This window comes from Mycteria americana, chromosome 3, assembly GCF_035582795.1.
Source record: "Mycteria americana isolate JAX WOST 10 ecotype Jacksonville Zoo and Gardens chromosome 3, USCA_MyAme_1.0, whole genome shotgun sequence".
In the NCBI taxonomy this organism is placed as follows: domain Eukaryota; kingdom Metazoa; phylum Chordata; class Aves; order Ciconiiformes; family Ciconiidae; genus Mycteria; species Mycteria americana.
This window is the reverse complement of record NC_134367.1, coordinates 2,981,563-3,001,466: the sequence shown is the minus strand read 5'-3', so window position 1 is coordinate 3,001,466 and position 19,904 is coordinate 2,981,563. Positions and strand designations below refer to the sequence as shown.

The 19,904-nt window shown below is 44.1% G+C and overlaps 1 protein-coding gene across 1 annotated transcript in view; it reads right to left on the bottom strand.

Annotated features, from left to right (window-relative positions):
- MSRA (methionine sulfoxide reductase A) overlaps positions 1–6,390 on the bottom strand; it is a 293,150-nt gene extending 286,760 nt beyond the window's left edge. The window contains exon 1 of the mRNA XM_075497688.1: positions 6,161–6,390. Coding sequence (XP_075353803.1) covers positions 6,161–6,290 — 130 coding nt within the window. The 5' untranslated portion in view covers positions 6,291–6,390. The remainder of the gene's footprint in view (positions 1–6,160) is intronic.
- Positions 6,391–19,904: the final 13,514 nt, after the last annotated feature.

Genomic DNA, 19,904 nt, shown 5'->3' with positions numbered 1-19,904 from the left:
ACGAAGAAAACTGTACCAAGCTGCAATGGTTGGAAGTTGAAACATAACAAAGTGATTCCAAATATGCACCTTTTTAATGGAAAGAGTTATGAAACATTGGAACAATTTATGAAATTTTGCCATGGATCCTCTGTCAAATGACATTTTTAATCAATGTTTTCTTTAAAGAGCATGATCTGATCCAAGCAAGAATTAATTCATGGAAATGCTGTGCTCTTTTCTATACGGAAGGTCAGACTAAAGTTCACCATGACCTCCTCCACATTTGTAATTATTGCTCTATTAATCTATAAATATAAAGCTAAGAGGCTTAATAGGTTTAAACAATCGTAAGACTGTCTACCCATGAGCTGTACCTTTACTGCCTCAAGAAAGTTAACCCGCTACAGATGGGTATGTTACAATGTAAGTACCTCTGCTAGGAACATAGCTGAGACCACAGACAGAGAGAAGATATTTCCTGACACTACTCATTGGGACCAGGGGGACAAAACATTCTTTTAATTTACTACACACTGCTATCTCAGGCTATCTAGCAGAAAAAAATAGTGTGTCTGTGTATGTGTGTATATATATATATATATATATATATATGTTATTATACAATGCCTTGCACAGGAGGTTCCCTCTACATTATTAGGGCTCCTTGACTAGTGCTCCTACCACTATCATAAAATAAAACAGTCAATTAAATAGTGTAAGCAATATATACTCACATACTCATAAAACACAGCCATGTTTCAGCAGTAATGTAACCAAAATTAGTTCTGAAAACTAGAGTTATACTAGAAAGGCGGAAGCAATAAATAATGTGATTTTACTATAAAGCATGACACCGTATTGCACCATTATACAGGAATCATATGAAATAAAACATTTTCAAAAATGAATGCAACAGCTCTACTGCAAGGAAAGAAAAGAGCACAACAAACTCTAATTCCCAGATTACAAAATTTGTTGAAGATCAGATAAATCCAACTTGATTACAAAAAAGGTAAGTGAAGCTTACTAATGTTTGTATTGTTTGCAGCTCACAGTATAGTATTTTATCCCTGTTTAACTGACTTCTAGACACAGAAGCCTTTGTATCACAAACCAGCTACTTCCAGTCACTTCACAGAAATCTGTGTAATATACAACGTTTAACTGCATAATTTTCTTAGACTCAGATCCTAAATTAGTAATAACCTTACAATAAAACAAGAGTTACGCAGACAAGGTCAAGTCTCACATAATCCTGTGGTCAGCACGTTACAAAGGAATAGAAAGGCAATTTAGCTTTTCACCAGACTAGATAGTGCAACTTTCAAGCTGAAGCTGTCACTCAGCTGTCTTCTCCTCTCTTTTGGACTGCGGCAAAGGAGGGTGCAGCCCTGTACTCACAAGGTTTGTGAACGGCGATCAAGAACCCTCAGCACAAGAGGTTCCCCGCCAAACAACAAAGCTCACCGAGGGGCAGAGCACATTCATGCCCATCTCGCACCCAGAAAGCATCAGGAACTTGGAGCATTGGGATGGGGATGTGCAAGCAGGTACAATGCAATTAACACAATGTGCAGGAGGCACAAAGAGAGCCCAGAAGTGCTGCTCACAGAAGAAAACCCTCAGCTGCTGAAAATACCTTCCAGGACACAATGCCCTGATCCAGGCAGTGCTAACACCTCTGGTGCTTCAGCAACCTCCCTCCAGACTGAACTCCTGAGAGTGGTCTCAGGCTGTGGGGAGAGCCTGGGGATCCATGGGGATGGCAGCAGCGGCAGTAGCCTCGTCTTTTAAGAGGTGGCTCTGGCAGACCTAGTTGCCGCAGCACAAGGGAAGGAGCTGCAAGAAGTGGGCAGGCTGTATCACATCAGGGATGAGGAGCAGGCGATGAACAGGATCTTCAAAGAGACCACACAGACAAGAAGCTAAATGCTCTGCAGCTCTTCACGTAGGAAACAGCTAGGGGCCCTCAACGCCATTGAAGATGAACAGGATGGACGCCTCAGATCACTGGATTAGGATCAGTGCTAGCTACCACTTAAAAGAAAGGTCTGGCAGATGTTTTCCTCCAGTGTCTGCACACTAAGGCAGAGTTTGGTTCACAAAGAAGAAAACTCAGATGTCCAAGTGTGGTCACAGACCTATGATGTGATCAGAATCAGAGACCTGGCACAGCACACACAACTTGAGCAGTGTCATGCATGGGAACAGGGTACATAGGAAGGATTAGCACAGAAGAATAGGAAGGGGAGCTGCACTCTACTGAAACGAACTCCTAGACAGCACAGAGCTCCAGTGTGAAACTGAAGTCACGTCTGCTGAGAGTCTCCAAGCCAAAACCAGAGGGGAAACACTGGAGGTGGTGTGGTTTGGGGTCTGCTACAGAGCACCTGACCAAGAGGAGATAAGTGGATGAGGCTTGCCACAAAGAGCTAGCAGAAGTCTCCAGACTGCAGGCTCTGGTCCCCCAGGGAGATTTCAGTTCCCAGACATTTGCTGGGAGGGTAACATCAAATTGTGCAAGCAATTCAGGAAGCTGCACTAGTGACAATTCCATACCAAAAGTGCCAGAGATAACAGTTGGTTGCTGACTGGCTGTTCAGAAGCAGGGAAGAACTGGTGGCATTGCAGCAGCAGATGGCAGAGAGCTGCACTGACCACAAGATGACAGAGTTCAGGATCCAAAGGAAGGCTATAAAGGTAAACAGCAGATTTAGCATTTTGGACTTTCAGAGCTCAAACTCTGGCTTATTTAGGGAATTGCTAGCTTAGAAGCCCCTCAGAGGCTGTCAAACGGAGAAAGCGCCCTTCAGGGTGGTCTGAATTTTGACAAAAAACTTTCTAAGAGAGCTAAGGAACAAAATACCATGCAGAAAAACTGGGAACTTCATCAGAAACACAGAGCTGCTTAATGAACTAAAATGCAAAGAGAGAGCATACAAGAAGTAGAAACAATAACAAGCCACAAAGGAGGTATATAAAATGCCTTGCCTAGGCATTTAGGCACAAAATCAGAAAGGCTAAAGCTGGAGTTAAAACCAGCTAGGGACTTAAACAGTAATAAGAAATGATTCCACAAAAATTACAAGAGTAAAAAGAAACTCAGAGAAAATCTGGGTGCATTGATGAATACACAAGACAGCCTGGAAGTAGCACAGAAAAGACGAAAGTACTCAAAACCTCTTTTGCCTAAGTCTTCAGAAACAAAGACTGCTCCAAAACCTCTGCATGCACTGGCACAGTCAGAAAGGAAAGCAGCAATGTGGGGAAAAATGGGTTATGATTACTTAAAGAAGTTAAATGTCCAAGGAGCCACGTGGAGCTCTTCCAGGGCTGCGGAGGAAGCTCACTGGTGTGACCATCAGAACACTGTGACAGATCTAGATGTAATGGTATCTAGAAAAATCCCGGTGACTGGGGGAGATCTCTGATGACTAGAAATGGGCTACAGTAACAGCCAGTCTTAAGGAAGGCAAAAAGAGGATTGAGGAACTACAGGCTGCTCGGCCTTGGCTCAGTCCCAGGGAAGATCATGGAGTATGTCCTCCGAAATCATTTCCAAACACAAAGAGAACAGGAAAGTAATCAGGAATAGTCAACCTATTTACCAAAGGCAAATCATGCTTGACCAGCTGGGTTGCCTTTTATGATGAAATTATTGGCTATGCAGATGAGGGCAAAGCAGTGGATGTAATACATGTTGACTTTAGCAGGGCTTCTGTCACCATCCCTTACAACATTTGCATTTGGAAGCTGAGAAAGTACTGACTGGGAAGAACAGACTGCTAGGCACTAGACACGTCAAAAATTGGCAGGACCACCGGACTCACAAGGCAGTGATCAATATCTTCACGTCTAGCGTGTAGCAGGTTACCCCAGGGGCTGATGCTGGGGCCAATATCATTCAATATCTTAAACAATAACATGAATGATGTGACAGAAAACACGCTCAGCAAATTTGAGGGCAACGCTAAACACAGAGTGAGAGCGGACATGCCAAACAACAAAGCTTCAGTCTGACGAGACCTTGAAAAATTTCAGGTCTATGCCAACAGAAACCTCATGAAGGTCAACAAGGAGAAGTGCAAGTTCTGCACCACTGCAAGATTATCTCAGCCCTGCTGGAAAGGACCTGTGATTATGCTGGCTGCCAGGTTAAATATGAGCTAGCAATGTGCTCTCGTTGCAAATAAATCAAACTGTGTACTGGGCTGCATTACAAGGAGCGCGGACAGCAGAGTATGGAAAAGCCCTCTCCTCTATGCTGTACTGGTAAGAATTCACCTGGAATACCACATCCGGTTTTGGGTCCTCAGTTCAAGAGAGACATTAATAAAATGGCAAGGGTCTGCAAGGCCAAGTCGGTCAGCAGCCTACTGCACGCACACCTACAAGCTCGCAGAAGCTGGGCGTGTTTCAGCTGGTGAAGGGGAAACTAAGGGGCAATCTTACAGCAGCTTAACAGGGAGTGAGAATGATGACTTGGCCAAACCCTTCTCAGCAGCACCAGACAGTATCAGAAAGGGCAGCAGCCACTACCTCTGCCGTAAGAGGTTCATGTTGGACATGAGGAAAAAGTCTCTGACTAGAAGGCAGCGCAGCACTGAGACAGGGGCTGAACTGGAGCGACCTTCCAACCAACACTCCTCTGTTACTGCAATCTAAGGGCAATTTAAACAAAAGAAACGTTACTGAGTCAATGTTACGCAATGTTAAAATTTAAATCGCCATTCTTTTCTGAAAGGAGTTTACATCTTAAAAATTTTAACTTTTGCAATTCATTGGAGCTCCATGGTGTTATTAAGTGCATAATACCGTGTTTAGTCATATAATAAAAATGGCCCAAAAAAATCATATTTGGCCTTATGAGGACATTTTTTTGTACAGCAGCACGAAATTATTCTATCTATGGAGTTACAGAGCAGAAAGCAGGCCTAGCGTATCTTCTGTCCAGGCTTTTATCAACAAGCAATGGGAACTTTAATCTATACAATGTGCTACTCCTGATATCATCTCTAGAGTTCATTGCCCTAACGATATCAACCCCATCTCTGTACCCCTCCTTTGAGTCCACCTTCTCCACATCAGACATAATACTCTTCCTGCTACCTTGAATTCCACCAGTACCTTCTCGCTACATTCACCATTTTACCAAATATCTATACAAGATTTTACTGTGCTCTCAAACACTTCTTTCACTGGGCCTTTGCCATCATCCATTTATTATTCTCCCACCAGCACTTATGTACCTTACATGTTTAAATATACCTATTTTTTTAAGTTCACAGACTTTGTTAGGGACTTTAGGTGTCTGGAGCAAAGACACGTATAAACACACACCTTGTAAAATGGGAGAATGAACATGCTTGTTAGAGCACCTACGTGCCAACGGGGATGACAGTCATCTTGCAATGTTTTCAGTTCCTAGGAGGGCTGACAGAAGGCAAAATTGCTTAATTCTAGGTTGCTACTTTGCTCACCTGACAGCACACATTTATTCAAAATGAAAGGAAGAGTACTGGAGAATCATTGAGAGAAGAACTTAAAAACACTTTGCAAACATGAAGGTAAGAACATCCACAGCATGCTTAGGTATTATTTTGAGGTATTATTATTTAACAGAAAAAGAAAGGGCTTAGGAAATGGGCCCTGAATAGGACTATTATGGCCCTCAGTAAAAATTAAACCAAAAACTCATATATGGCCAAGATAAAAAGAGGCGCTTGTTGGCTGCTCCAGCACTCATTAATTCCTATTCTTACAAGAGTGCACAGGAAACGTCATTGTGCAGCTAAATCGCGACACAAGTGCACTCCCGAGGCACCCTACAGGCTCCCGCCTGGACTCCCCCCACCCTACCCCTACCCCTACCCCTACCCCTACCCCTACCCCTACCCCTACCCCTACCCCACGCAGACAGCCCGTCCCCGCCATTTCACCCCCCACACAGACACCAGGCGAGCGCCCCTCTCCGCATGCGCCACAGCCCCGCGCGCAAGCGCCGCAGCCACCACCCCCCGTCCCGGTGGGAGGGCAGCGCGCATGTGCGCAGCGGCCGCCTGAGGGAGCGGCACCGCCTCCCGCGCTGAGCGGGGCCTGCGCTTCCCCTCCCCCGCCACCACCGGAGCTGGGCCGCGGGAGCGAGGGGGGAGCGGGAGCGGGAAGGGGTCGTCCCTACCTGCCACCGGGATGCGCTGGCTCCTGCCGGGGAGCGCTTCTTCTTTCTGCGGCAGCCGGGAGGCCGAGTCGCCCATCCTGAAGGTGGAGCTGCAGAGCGCGCGGAGGAGGCGCCGCGGCGCTGTCGGCATCGCCCCTGAGGGGAGCCGGGTGGTGGCGGTGGGGAGGCGGGAGCGGCCCGGCGCGCGCTGGCCGTTGGGACGGGCGGCGGCGGGAGCGGGGGGGGGGGCGGGCGCGTGGCGGCGGCGGGGCGCGAGGCCCGCCCCCTGCCGAGCGGCGGCGGGGAGCGCCGGGCCCCCCCCCGCGGCTCCTGCGTCCGGCGGGCTCTGGAGAGGGCAACCCCCGCCCCCCCCGCCGGTGTGGCCGGGCGGGTGGGTGCTCTGGAAGGTGCAGCAGCCTCCCGGGTGCGTGTCCCCAGCCGGTGCGCCCCGGGGGCTGCGTGCTCCGGAGGGTCACCCACCTCCCTGTGCCCCAAAGCGGTGTGCCCTCGGGTCTGGGTGCTCCGAAGGGTGCAGCCACCACGTAGGTCACAGTGGCATCGCTTGCTCGGGGTCTACCTGCCGTGGTTTGCGTGTGCCCACCTAAAAGTAGCCGTTTCTTGAGCTCTGCCTGCTGAGCTGTGTCTCTGGCCTTACTCTGAGCTGTGAACATCTGTGAGGTATGCCCATTGCTCTGGAGTCCCCTGCACTGTTGTACCCACTATGTTTTTGGATGGGCCCTGCCTCAGGAGGGGTTTTGTATGCATGCCCCTCTCGGGGTATGCATACATGTCACACCCACCCCCTGGCTTGTTGTCCATGCTCCCAGTTGAGGGAGGGAAGGGTTGTGCAAACATATTCAGCAAAACATGCTACACAGACTCTTCGTGCAGTAATATGTTTTATTGTACAATAATATCTTTTTTTTTTCCCCAGAGTTTTCTGGTTGTTGATATATGCAGCACTCCCCTATCTTACGTTTAGCCAATATACTGCATCATGCCAGTCTTGCAGAGTACTTTTTGTATGAAGATGCTCTAAGTAGCATACATCTCCAGAGATCGGTGTCTGCACGTATGTTTGCAATAAAAATACAGAAACAAAAAGTGAACAGAGTACAAGTACTTGTGGAAAACATCCACCATATCTTTGGGGGTAATACAATGCATATTGAATGTGTAACACCGCCAGGTTTTCTAACACGGAAGACTTAGAGAATGGTGTTTTGTTTTTCAAACAATCGAAGCTCATTCTATGCATACAGTCATGGTCAACAGACAGAAGGGAAATTTGTACAAAACCCTGCAAAGGAAGTTTGTGGACTAGGCAGGGGTCTTGCGCTGAGAATTTCAGAGTATGGGAAAAGACAATGCACAAGTAAGAAGAAGCAAAGAAGCTACAGAAGGGAAATGAGAGTAATTCAATGCAAAATGCATCTGGAGGGTTTTGAGAAAGTTGGATTGTTGGCTGAATAGGAGAGAAGATGATAAAACAAGACTAATGCCTAGTCTGTGAGAGGAAGGCCAGATAATTTTCTCAAAAAATGGTCTATGACAAAGGAATGCAGTTCCATTCAGCTCATAATCAGGCTGGATTTTACACGGATATGATACTCTTGAGACATAGAATTTAATTCATCTTTATAAAGGAGTTGGATATTTATGGCAATATTCAGAGTTCCAAGATGCTCCTAAAAGAATCTAGAGAAGTTGGAAATTTCTGGTTTAGGAGTCAGGCTGTCCTTAAAATTAAGAATTTGGATGGGAACCCGAGAGGCAAGCTGTCCCATCTCTGTTTTCAGATTCACTGTTCCTGTGTTTGAAAGGTGAACAACATCCTCTTTGAGCACAAGTAGTCCCAAGATTGCAGTCAATTTTTCAAGTTCTATTAAATTTTGATACAGTTAGAATCATTGAGGTCAGGACTGGAGAGGACCTCAGGTGACCTCCAAAAAAATCTTGCAAGAACCTGAAGAAAATCCATTAAATAAAGTGAATATAGAGAGGCGTATGGTAAATAACTGATATTTTGACAGTACAAGTTAGTTAGAATCAGAAATGCTCAATAACAAAGTGTGAATTTCATTTAAAACATGGTCACCTAATTAGCTGTTCTCTCATTTATAGTCACGCTGACATTTCCCAGCTCTTTCTTACTTTGTAAGAAGCCACTGAAGATGATGACATCCACTGGTTTTATACTGATCATTTCTTCTCTTTCGCCCTATATATCTATACTCACTCCTCTATCTGCCAAGAATGCGTTTCTAAAAAACGCACCGGTTAATGTCACAATGCAATTTTCCCATAAGAGTTAACGCATCTACCTGTGAGCCTGAATGCCCAGCCTGAATCTTTTACTGTGAGCATCCTTGCTCTCTTTGTGAACGGTTACATTTTCATTGCCGTCTTCCTTGCCTGAATCGAGGTCACTCAGAGGTGAAGGGCAGAAAACCAGACTAATTTTTGGCTGTTCAGCCTCGCAGATGAAGTGGCCAAGATCTTTCAGAGCCCTGATGTGCTTTAAAATGCCAGCTGCTGAAAAGCCAGCATTGCCTCTACTCAAATGATCCCAGTGATCCTCCATGCCATATGTGCTGTCCCCGTGTACTTATATTGTGTGTATCTCTTAAATCATGGGTGTCCTTTCCAGTACATTAATTCTTACGGGAAATATTGCTTTGTCACCCATTGCATTCAGCTGCCTCATCGGTGAGGCTGATAACAGCAGAGCAGGGCACTGAAAGATGGGCGGTGGGACTCCAAAACAGTGGTTAGAGCGGTGACAGATAGCAGGGCTGTTGATGCATTTCGATTACAGCTATTATGGGCAGGAAACAAGTCTTTCATTCTGCGTTTGGATGGCACTTCACACACTCTGTTCCTGCTTCGTAACTGGATCCAAAGTATTAAATAGTAATAAGCCATCATGCCACTTAACAAATAAAAACTGCTGATTTTCCGAAGTGCTTACTGCTTTCTGGCTCCATGGAAACAGAATACTTTTTAAATTAGATAAATCCCACTTACATTTCAGGAAAGTGTGGACTATCCCCTCCTCTGGCTGAGGTCTGAGTGGGAAAGTCTGAAAATCACATTCTAACTTCTCAAAGTTTTCTTGATACGGATTTACCTGTCCAAGCAAGCAGCAGAACATGGTTACCTTTTTATTTGTAATGTACTATGCTTCACACATAAACATAGACTTTATATGCACCAATGCATAGATTGAATTAAGTATATCAGAAAAAAGCCTAGATGAAGGCACCTACACAGTGTTTGCATTCCCATGTAATAATCACAGTATTCCCCAAACAGCAATTTACAGCGTGTGCTAAAAATCTTCAGGAAACCAGCGTGAAGAAGGAGAAAGAGAGGCACGAGGGAGAGCGAGCAGGCGGAAAAGGGATGTGGGCTTACCTGTGGCCTTTCAGCCAGGGCTCTACACAAATTCCTAGTCATCCAGTCCTAGGAACTTGCTCAAAATGTACACAATTTTTTCCAGGACTTGACATTTACTGTACATAATCCTTTCCTTCAGAGTTCAATTTGCTAGTCTTTGTGGTTTAGGATAGAGGTGTTTTTCCCGTGTAGCAAAATTTGCTGTATCTTGAAACCAGTAAAGCCCTATGTAACCATCTCGGTGGTAATACCCTGATTGGAAAGGCAGGTTTGTGCTGCAGTGTGCATCTCCTGGAAAAGCAATCTCTTTTTTTTTTATCTGAAAACATGCAGTGAAAGAAGATCCTCCACAGGCTTTAGTGGATTATTCAGTGCTTGATTACTGTTACAAATATGCACCTTAGTTTTAGGTTAGCTGCAGCTCCCTCCCATTAAATCTTAGCTTATCTTTCCTAGAATGAAGAGATTTCTTTTATCCAGTTTTTGTTATCCAGACTTACTGCTGTAGACTAAGGTCATCCCTCAAGATAAGATAAACAGGACGCTGGGAATTCATCACAGTGAAGTTTTCTAATTCCCTAAGTATTGTCATTGTACTCTGTACCCTCTCCAGGTTTTCAAATGACATATTTCCTGATTTATTTTTTTTTTTTACTTTGATGAAGATGTGAATAATGAATACAGCATTCTGGTACTGGTCACACCAAAGCAAGTGCTGATGTAATGTGGTTTCTTGATTCCTGCTTGGGTTTGCAGTCATCTATCCAAGGGCAGTATTAGACCTTCCAGCCTCAGAGGTACACCGCTGGGACTCACAGGGGCTCTGAAGGAATTTATTACCAACATATAGGAATATATAGACAATTACCGGAGATATAAAGAAAATTGTGTTCTATGCCTAGTCCTTAGCACCATTTAAATTAGTAGTATAGACTCATTCCAGTCGTCCCCCGTCTTTGTCACTACTGCTCCTGCAGTTTTTGGGTCAGCTGCTAGCAGTTGGAAATCATTTTCCATGTTCTTCTCCATAACAGATAAAAATGTCAAATAATGGACCTTAGGACTGATGCCAACATGACGTCACTGTAAACACACTGACCTTACAATGATTGCCTCATTGCAATCACATTTTGTGACTGGTCAGGTAACGAGATCACTGAAAAAGCACGTATTTTCATCAGAACAAACCCGCTGGTTCCCCAATTGTAGCAAAAAGACATGAACTGGTTCTAAGGGTTTTCAATCAAGGGAACCGGAGACTTTAAGTGCCACAATTCTTTTTGGAAACAAGAGACCTGAATTCCTGTCTCAACAGCTATATCTGTTACCCCAGAAGGACAGCGAAGATGTTAATACGGTAAAGCAATCTACATGAGACGGTTTCTAGAGAGAGGCGGGAAGATCGATCAGTCATTCAGCCGCCTTCCATTTGGGATCTAGATGAGCAGTTAGATACAGATTAAGCTACATAAATTATACTAAAAATGGAACTGACGTAGAAGAGCCATCAGCACCGTACCTCAGAATAATGCGGTGATTTGGGATTTACAGAGGGTTGTCAAAAACAATGGGCAATTTAATAGAACAGAGCCTACCATACATGCCAGGGAGAAGGTGAAAATGCAGGATACAAGCAGCCTCTTCATGCAGATGCTTCTTTATTTTTCCATTGCACTGTAGTAATTATGGAAAAACAAGTGCTAATGCAACAAGCAAGCTATCTGCAAGTTTTCTTACTGACCGGTATAACCCTTGGTTCTCTCTTTCCTTCACTGGAGCTTCAAGGTGCATCTTTATAACCAGTTGCCACGTGCTCACACGAGCCCAGGTCATGCAGATGCCTGCATTTTGGTGGCTGCCCATCTGGCTCTGTGTGAATCGGGTTTTGAGTTCTCACGATAATCACTGAAGAGCTGGTCAATGCGAGGCTTGGTTTCGCTGCCTGCATGTAAGTGTGTAGGACCATTTGTGATGCCCTGGGGCACATCACCTGCACTTTAGGTGCTCCTCCAGGTTGGCACTGATCTCACAAACATCTTGTGTCATATCTGCAAGCTCCACACAGATGTCTCTGATGCCATAGAGCATTTCAAATGGCTTTCAGCACTCATATGGGAGCAGCTGAAAAAAGTCCTGCCATCACCAGTGTGAGGAGAGCAAGTCAGCTGAGAAACGATCACTGGTTGAGGAGCTCGTTCACTCCAGTTTCTGGTGACTATCAACCAGAAAACCCTTGCCTGTCTTTAGAGTTCGGGTGCCCTGTGCATATGTAGACACCTAAAACATCTCCAAATCTTGAGACAAACCCTACCCAGACAAAAAAGTCAAAGGCCTTGTTGTCAGACAGCTTTGTGCAGGGTTGCCTGTCACCGCTGAGCTTGTGTCCTGCAGAGATGCAAACACCTGCTAGAACTGAATTAAGACTTTGCAGCCATGTCCTGGTAGCCCAAGAGTTAGCAGGTATCTCCTTCAGTGGCATGGCTTCTCACAGCTCCATAAATTTCCTGGGCTTAAAAGAAGTTACCAGCAGCTGAGGCTCAGCCCTGGGGTTTTTATATCAAGATTTCCTACTGTGGTACAAAATATTCTGTAGGTCAGCTTCCAATTTATGAGAGGGCAAATTACTGGGTACATTCAGTGGCCAGTGCTGCACACATCAGGTTAGATTGTCATTAGCATCTTTCCCTGCCTAAAATTGGAAATTTTAACACAGATTTCACTACTTGGAAGCCATCATGACACAGCCCTTCTCTTGGTAAAACTGTAATTTTGGTAATAAGTTTCTCAAGAAACATTTTCTGTACAGTTCACTTTGGGATTTCTGTGGTTTTATCACCCTGAACTCTCCTTTTGCAGGATGGACTTTATGAATAGAAATCAATCACCACAGGTGAGGGCAGAGAAACAGGTTTGGGTGGGACTGATATCACCTAACTATAGCTGTTTAGAAGTGTGGCAACCCATCCAAGCTGGGCATCTAGATATTTTCCGCAGCAAACAAAGAGTAGTATCTTCAGAACACAATTCATCCCATCTTAAAACAGGAGAGTGGAGCAGATAGGATGGCCTGTTCTCCAGAGAGGTTTATTTCATTCAACTCACATCAAGTGCCCTGGTGACTAAAGTAGATAGCTTGATTTTTTTTTGATAACTGAAAATAGGCAAAAATTGTTTCCTTCATTTACCTAGGAAAAACTGCAGAATTTTAAAGCAAATTTCAACCCCATGACAATTTTACTCATATTACACATTGATTAGCCATTCCAAAATTTTATTTGGTGCACCATCCCCATTATAACTAGTATTTTACATTCCCTGCTCCAGACTTTCCTTACTGATCTCATAGTCCTCAAGATTTACTCCCTCCCTTACTATGACCTTTTTTTCATCCTGAAGCCCAAATTCCTATTTGCTAAAATATTTGTCTTTTTCAAGTTCTTCCAAGTCATTGAAAGTCTTAAGTACACTCACATAAATCCATACAAGTGGCTAAGCTACGTTAAGGACTTTTATTTATTTAGACTATTGATAGTGAAAAAAATAAGCAATGATAACATGTAAACTGTCCCTGTACTTTGGGGTGATATTTCACTAAGGCAACTGCACAGCACACTGCTCTGCTGGAGGTACTGATGTGATCTCGCTTACAAACACAAATAAATGGTGTATAACTGGATTTCCTTTACAATCTCCCATAATAAATTTTGCGGATAACACAGAATATCTCCAAAATCTGTAAAAACATCACTTCTGTAAATAAAGCAAGGGTATTTTTTCCTAGCAGGCTGACTTGTAATAGATTAGATAGTGGAAAAAGTATTACATGTCACCTAACCTGTATTTTTGGCAGCCTGTTTTTCTTATATGCGTAGATATACACTTGGTCAAAATATTGTGGCTTTCTTTGTGATTCTGTTTTCATCTGACGGCAAAACCGCACAATAATTAAAAAAAAAAAAGCTAATGGAATCAATTAAGTTTTTTGGTGGAAAATTATGCAACGTAAACATGCTCCGCCGGTGGTTTTAAATGCATTGCACGGTGTCTAGTAGATTCCTTGGCTTTGTCAATTGGCGCGCGTTTGTGTGCAGTGGCACTGATGACTTTATAAAAACAAATGACGGAGTTGTTTACGCTGCCCTACTAAAGGAAATAATCATATTTAATAGTGCTGGTTTCCCATACAGGGCTAAAAAAACAACTCTTGTGCTATATGCTGTAATAAGCTTTTATAAATGTGCTCACGTGGTGCTCGGCAGAGCCTGCTGTGCCGATACTATAAAACTGAAAGGGAGCTTCATAAGCTTTAAGTGCTGTCGTATGTTACCGTACAGCGACATTCCTTGTTATTAATAAAGTTTGTAAGAAATACCCAGGCAAAAGATTAAAAATACATATATGATACTATCCACGGTAATAAAAGCTGATGTTGTTTGGACGGCTTGTTTATTTGCTTGCCCTATATGAGATGTTTTAAGGAGTACGGTGAGTATGATGGAACAGATGAGCTTTCCCTCCGGGCCCTGCTTCGCCCTGCCCAGCATCTTCCCAGGGATGCTGGTCCAGGGATGGAGGCTGCTTCCCTGAGCCCTCTTGTGGGCTCCTTCCTCCACTGCAGCAGGCAGGTCCTACAAACCAGGCAATTCGTCTGCACCAGAAGATGATCTTCAGGAAACGTGAGCTGTTTCCTCATCTCCGTGCATAAGAAAAGCGTGTGAAAATAAAATAAAACTGGTATTTCATTAAAGGCGATGAGAAATTTTCAGGGCTTTGACCACAGATATCTTATTTTTTGCTCTGGCATCCAGCAATAACGGTGATTATTGAATTGCAACACAGAAAGCTCTTCTGGGAATAGATATGCAGCGCAGCCTGTCATCGCTTGGCAAAATGCACTCAGGTGCTGATGGAAATGGAAAGGTTGTATATTTGAGATAGTTTCATTGGAGAAATCATAATAAAATGGATTAAGAGACACCTGAAATGCTTCTCGGTTTTAAACAAAAATATCAGGACATTTCCTGACAGCATCTGGATTCTTGAGGGAAATTAAATGCCAGGTAATACTCTATTTGGAAGAAAATAAATTAGCAGCATATGTAAAATATATCTGACTGCCTATTAAATTATCTGCTTTATCATCCACGGGATGTACTGATTTTTGATTCTGTTCTTCATTGGAATTGCTACGCAGTGTATTGCTCTGCAGTACCTACAGGAAGGCACAGGTCCCGCTCATCAAAGATACTAGGGATTGAAATTCTGGTGGTATCTAGATATTTTAGTCCCAGGGGAATCAGTGGGACTTTGTCACCTCTTCTGCCCCCCAGGAACTTCCATTCCAAATGAGAGAATATCCCAAAGCCACAACGAGCCCAGCGCAGGTGGTGTTTATTGAATATATAGTTTTTCGTGGTGAGGGGGTAGAACTACTAGGCTAGTTTAGAAACAGTGGTGTGAAGAGGATTAAAGTACGGATCATCCACAGAAGAGTCTGTTTCAACAATTGTAGGGTATAAGGCGTCAAAATGAGTGTAAGAGCAACAAAGAAGAGTAGTCTGTTGTCAGACCAGATTATGGAGAGGAGTAGAACAGGGAAAAATGGGATACGGAGAGCTGCAAAACGGCGCATAACTTTTTAGGGAGTCAATAGCAACACTTTTTATGGACAAACTGGACAGAGCATAACTTACAGCCAATCTACATGGATTAAACAAAGGTTATGACTTTCAGCAGCAATGTTCTTGGACGATGAAGTGTCCTACAGCTGGAGTCATTAAAAATTCAACATTTGTCATATCTCAGTAATTGCAGTCCCTTGGTATCTTCTGTTCTGAGTGTGGGAGGTTATAAATATTGTTGATGACTCAGCATTTGCTTTAGACTTCTTGGTCTTTACTAGTCATGTTTGCACTACTTACTCATGTTGTCACTGTTCAGCAATGTGAACCTTCACCCAAGTGGAGGAGATTTACAATGAAGTCTGGGGGACATTTGCCTTTAGTTCAATTAATGCCAATTTGGACCCTTCTTTAATAAAGGGGATTTAAAAAATTGCTTTCCCTTTTCATTAAAAGATGCAAAAGAAGAACAAGATGATACGGTTTTTACCTGTCTTTGGGAAGGGCACGTTCCTTCAAGTATTTTCCAGGATAGCTGGAAGGATACAAAAATCCTGGTTTGGGGATGAGCAGTTCTGGCACAAATACCAGGAGACGACACTTCCATCCTTAAAATAAGCCCCCCGACATAAGTGATAATTTAATATACATCATACCATCTGCTTGCAGAAATGTGCAAGCTGCTCCCAAAGAAGTCAATGGGAAATGCATTTTTCCTAGTATTTTAAACATTCCAAGATCTAACTTGATGTCACGAAAGCATGCAGTAGTCACCTTTCCCCAAAGACAAATACAGCTTGCCGCTAGAAAGAATAATAACCGCTGCAAAACCCACCATTTCTCCTCCTCCTCCCTCTGCCCTTCGCAGCCTGTCGGATGAAAATACAGACATTGCAGAGTGCTCTGCCAGCTAAAAAGGCAGATGGGGAAGGGAGAAGGTTTCAGAGCTACAAGGCATAGGGGCCCTGGCAACAGCTTTTCCCTTTATGCACCGTGAGCTTCCATCTTGAAAACTTTTACTAATCTTGACTTCACCTACAGAAACGTGTCAGCAGGCAGGATGCGTGCTAACACACGCAAGCAGTGTTTGAGGCCAGAGAAAGGATTGAGCTATCTGTTTCCCCTATATACCTGTTTATACAAAATGCTAGGCTGGGCCAAGCCTTGCAAAGGTATTTTTGTGTCTGGGTCTTCTGCGTCCTCCCCCCAGGCTCGCTGGAGCGTGGGTCCAGCCTTGGCAGGACAGCAGAGTCTCCACTGAGGAGTCTCCTCTTTCTGATGAAGCCACTCACAAACACTTGAAGAATTTGAGAACAGGGCAAATGTACCATGGCACCTCCCCAGACCCTCCTCTTGCCTTGTGGTGAACCTGCAGCTCAGGCATTTCCTCAGATGCTGTCTTGATCTTGTACTATGAAATCCTAATCGTTCTCTGCTCATCTCCTTACAGCACTTGTTCATCTGCAGACATCCCTCCCTTCTTCTCCAGGCTCAACCATCCATTTCAGTCAAATTCACCTCTTCTCGTGTTAGTGTTGTTCCATAGCCTCCATCATCCTTACTCCTTTCATTGACACTTTCCCAGCTTTGCAGTGTCCTTTTTGAGGGGGAAGAAAGGAGACCCGAACAGCACCCATTTTTCAAGGTGCAGGGGCACCATGATCTACAGAAGTCCAAAGCAATCCTAGAATTATGCGTGGTTTTGGTTGGAAGCGACCTTTGGATGTCTCCATTCAAATACTACACTCAGAGTAGGGCCAGCTTAGCCCAGGTTGCTCAGGCTCTTGTTCACTTAGGTTTTGCATATCTCCAAGGAAGGCATTCCACTGCCTCTCTGGGTCACTGTCCCAGTGTTTGACCACCCTCAGTGGAGATTTTTTCCCATACATCGAGCCAGAACCGCCCTTGTTGCAGCTTGTGTGCATTCAAATCTTGTCCTTTGTGCACCTCCAAGAAGAGTTTTGCTCCAACTTCTCCACACCTTCCTTTAAGACAGATGAAGGTGGCAATAAAATCTGCTCAGCCTTTTCTTCTTAACGCTGAACAAACCCAATTCCTTCAGCCTCTCTTCATATTCCATGTGTTCCATTTTCCTACGCATACTTTGATGGTGCCAATGGACTCATTTCAGTTTGTCAGCATCTTCCTTGCTGACTGGGGAGTCTAGAAACTGGACGCAGTTGCTCACATGGGATTTTACACATGTGAAATGGTGGGGGTTTGTCTTTTTCTTTTTCACTTCCTAATGAAACAAGTTCTAACATTCAGTTTGTCACTTGGAGGGGAAAAGAATTTTTATTTTTTTATTTCCTACTGGGCAGTGGGTTTTCTGCCATTTTTGTGGCCCTATCTGCCATAGCTCTAAGATCACATCTCCACCAACAACACCTCACTCAGCTTCAGTACTTGTCAGAGATTTAGAGTTGCTTTTCCCCCTGCACTTTAATTTGCCATGACAGATGCTAAATCTCAGCTCCCATTTTATCATCCGGCCTCTCTGTGCTAGGAGGTTTCCGCAACTGCTTTTCATTTGCACGACCTCGAATAATCCAATATCACCAGCAAATGTATCATCCAGTATCATCCGATTTGTTCAGCAGTCCACCTCCCAGCACTAGGATCCTGTTAACAATCCCCCTCTCTTGCAAAACGCTTTGTTGCTTGTCCTTTAATCAGTGACAAACCATATATCTCTTATACCATCTCATGCCCGTGGCAGCTTGCTTTTCTTCGCAGCCTTTGGTAAGGGCCTTTGAAAGGTCACATACGCAACGCAACCGGATTAACGTACTCATTGGTGCTGGTGAAGAGCTCTAGCAGTTTTGCTAAGCAAGGCTTCAGCCTGCAAAACCCACGAGGACTCCTCCCCAACTTCACGCACTTAACGTTTTTCTCTTCTCTGTAATAATTACTAGCAATTTCCTCTGTACAAACAGTTCCGATTCGAGTGCCTTTGGCGTTCTTCGATGCGTACACTATGGCCTCAAGTTATTCATTTTACACCCTGGTCCTCCGTTGGCCCTTCGTACTGCCTGGCAGGCTTCTTAATCCAGGCGTGTTTGGGAAAGGATTGATAATTTGTTCGTGCTCTTAGAAAGTTGTTCTTCAAATCTTTTAGTCTACCTTTTAAATAGAATGTATGCTCTCTATTTTTTCCTTGTTTGAACACAAAGTCTTCTTACTTGTAATAACCTCCTTCGCTCTGATCTTTAATTACAGTAGCTTTTTTCTGGTCTTTTTAAAGTCTTTTTTGATACACTCTATGTATTTTCTCTGAGCCTCTAATATGGTGTCTTTAAACAATATCTCTGCTGCTTGCAAACGTTTCACCCAGTCGTGGCTCTTACTAATTTCCTTTTAACAAGTTGCCTCATTTTTCACAGGGCTCCTTTTTAAACCCAAGGTGCACTGGTGATATTTTTGGCTTTCTTCTTCCTACAACAATACTGAATCTCAGCACATTACAGTTTCTCGTACAGAGTGTCTCTTTGATAATACCATAGTGAACCTGGGCTGCACCAGGAGTTCCTTCTCCACTGACTACATCTCCAAGAAGCAGTTGTTCACAGATATCTAAAAATTTACTCTGGACATTATATTTACCCAGTGTACATGACTTTTCCCCTTTTTATTGCATCTTGTACACCCACAGCATCTCTGGGCTCCTTTAGGACATCTCGGGCAGTGTCACTACCCTGGCCAAGCTCTCTTATAGTCCTCCTCTTAGATCTGGTATTTCAGTCTGTTGGCATCAGTTTTACTTGTTGATACAGTTAACTTACTTCTCTGATCTGACTCTTCTGCTTTCTTTAACTGTGGCGCTACTCCTCCACAATGTAAATTACTCTGCCCCTCCTGTATAATTTATAGTTTGCTCTGATAGTGTCCTGATTATCTTCTCCCCAGTAATTTGCTGCAATGCCTATTACATTCATATCTGCACTCAAAAGCAGACCGTCCAGTTCATCTATCTTGTCCTTTAAACCAGGTGTATTGATATAAGGAGCACATCAACGTATGCCCCAACTGTGTGTTTTATGTGCCCGCTGAAGTAGGATCTGAATTGTCCAGAGATCTTCACCGCTTCCGACTGTATCTTTCTCACCTTCAGTCATACCCTTCACTCCAGAACACACAGTTCTTGGCCAGGGTTCAGTTTCCAGACAACTACCATCCTTTACATTCACACCGGGATGCTGTACAGCCAGGAAGGACAAGCTGAAGGTCAAGAGAGCAATTTCACAGCTGGGAGCTTGAGTTTGGACTCGTGGCGAGGAAAGGACGTTACCTTGAGGGTGTGAGCTTCTGTTTCTAATGCTGTTCATGCACTTCATTTAATGACCCTTAAAACGGATAGGCAGAGGACTCCTCTCCCACCTGGCAGCACCCACCTCTTAGATGGCCCTCCTTCTTCAGTGATACCCCTACAGCTACACCTGCACATAACTTCTCCATCATGCCCCATAGTCCTAGTCAACACATCATCCAGACCTTCCCCATGCAAAATGTGTCTTAAGTCATGTTCCTCTCTGGAGCAGAGAGATCTCCTACAATGCTGCAGGACTTTTCCATACTCTTGCAGTTTGCAGACTGGAAACCAGTCGCAGGGAGCTTTCTTCTAAACACTGAGGAAAGACACCCCTTGAAAGGTCGAGGAGAAAAGGAGAGATTGCTGCTTGTCTTTAATAGTTGAGGAGGTAGAGAAGTCGGGCATCTTATGGTAGACCCACATTCACTATGTTTTC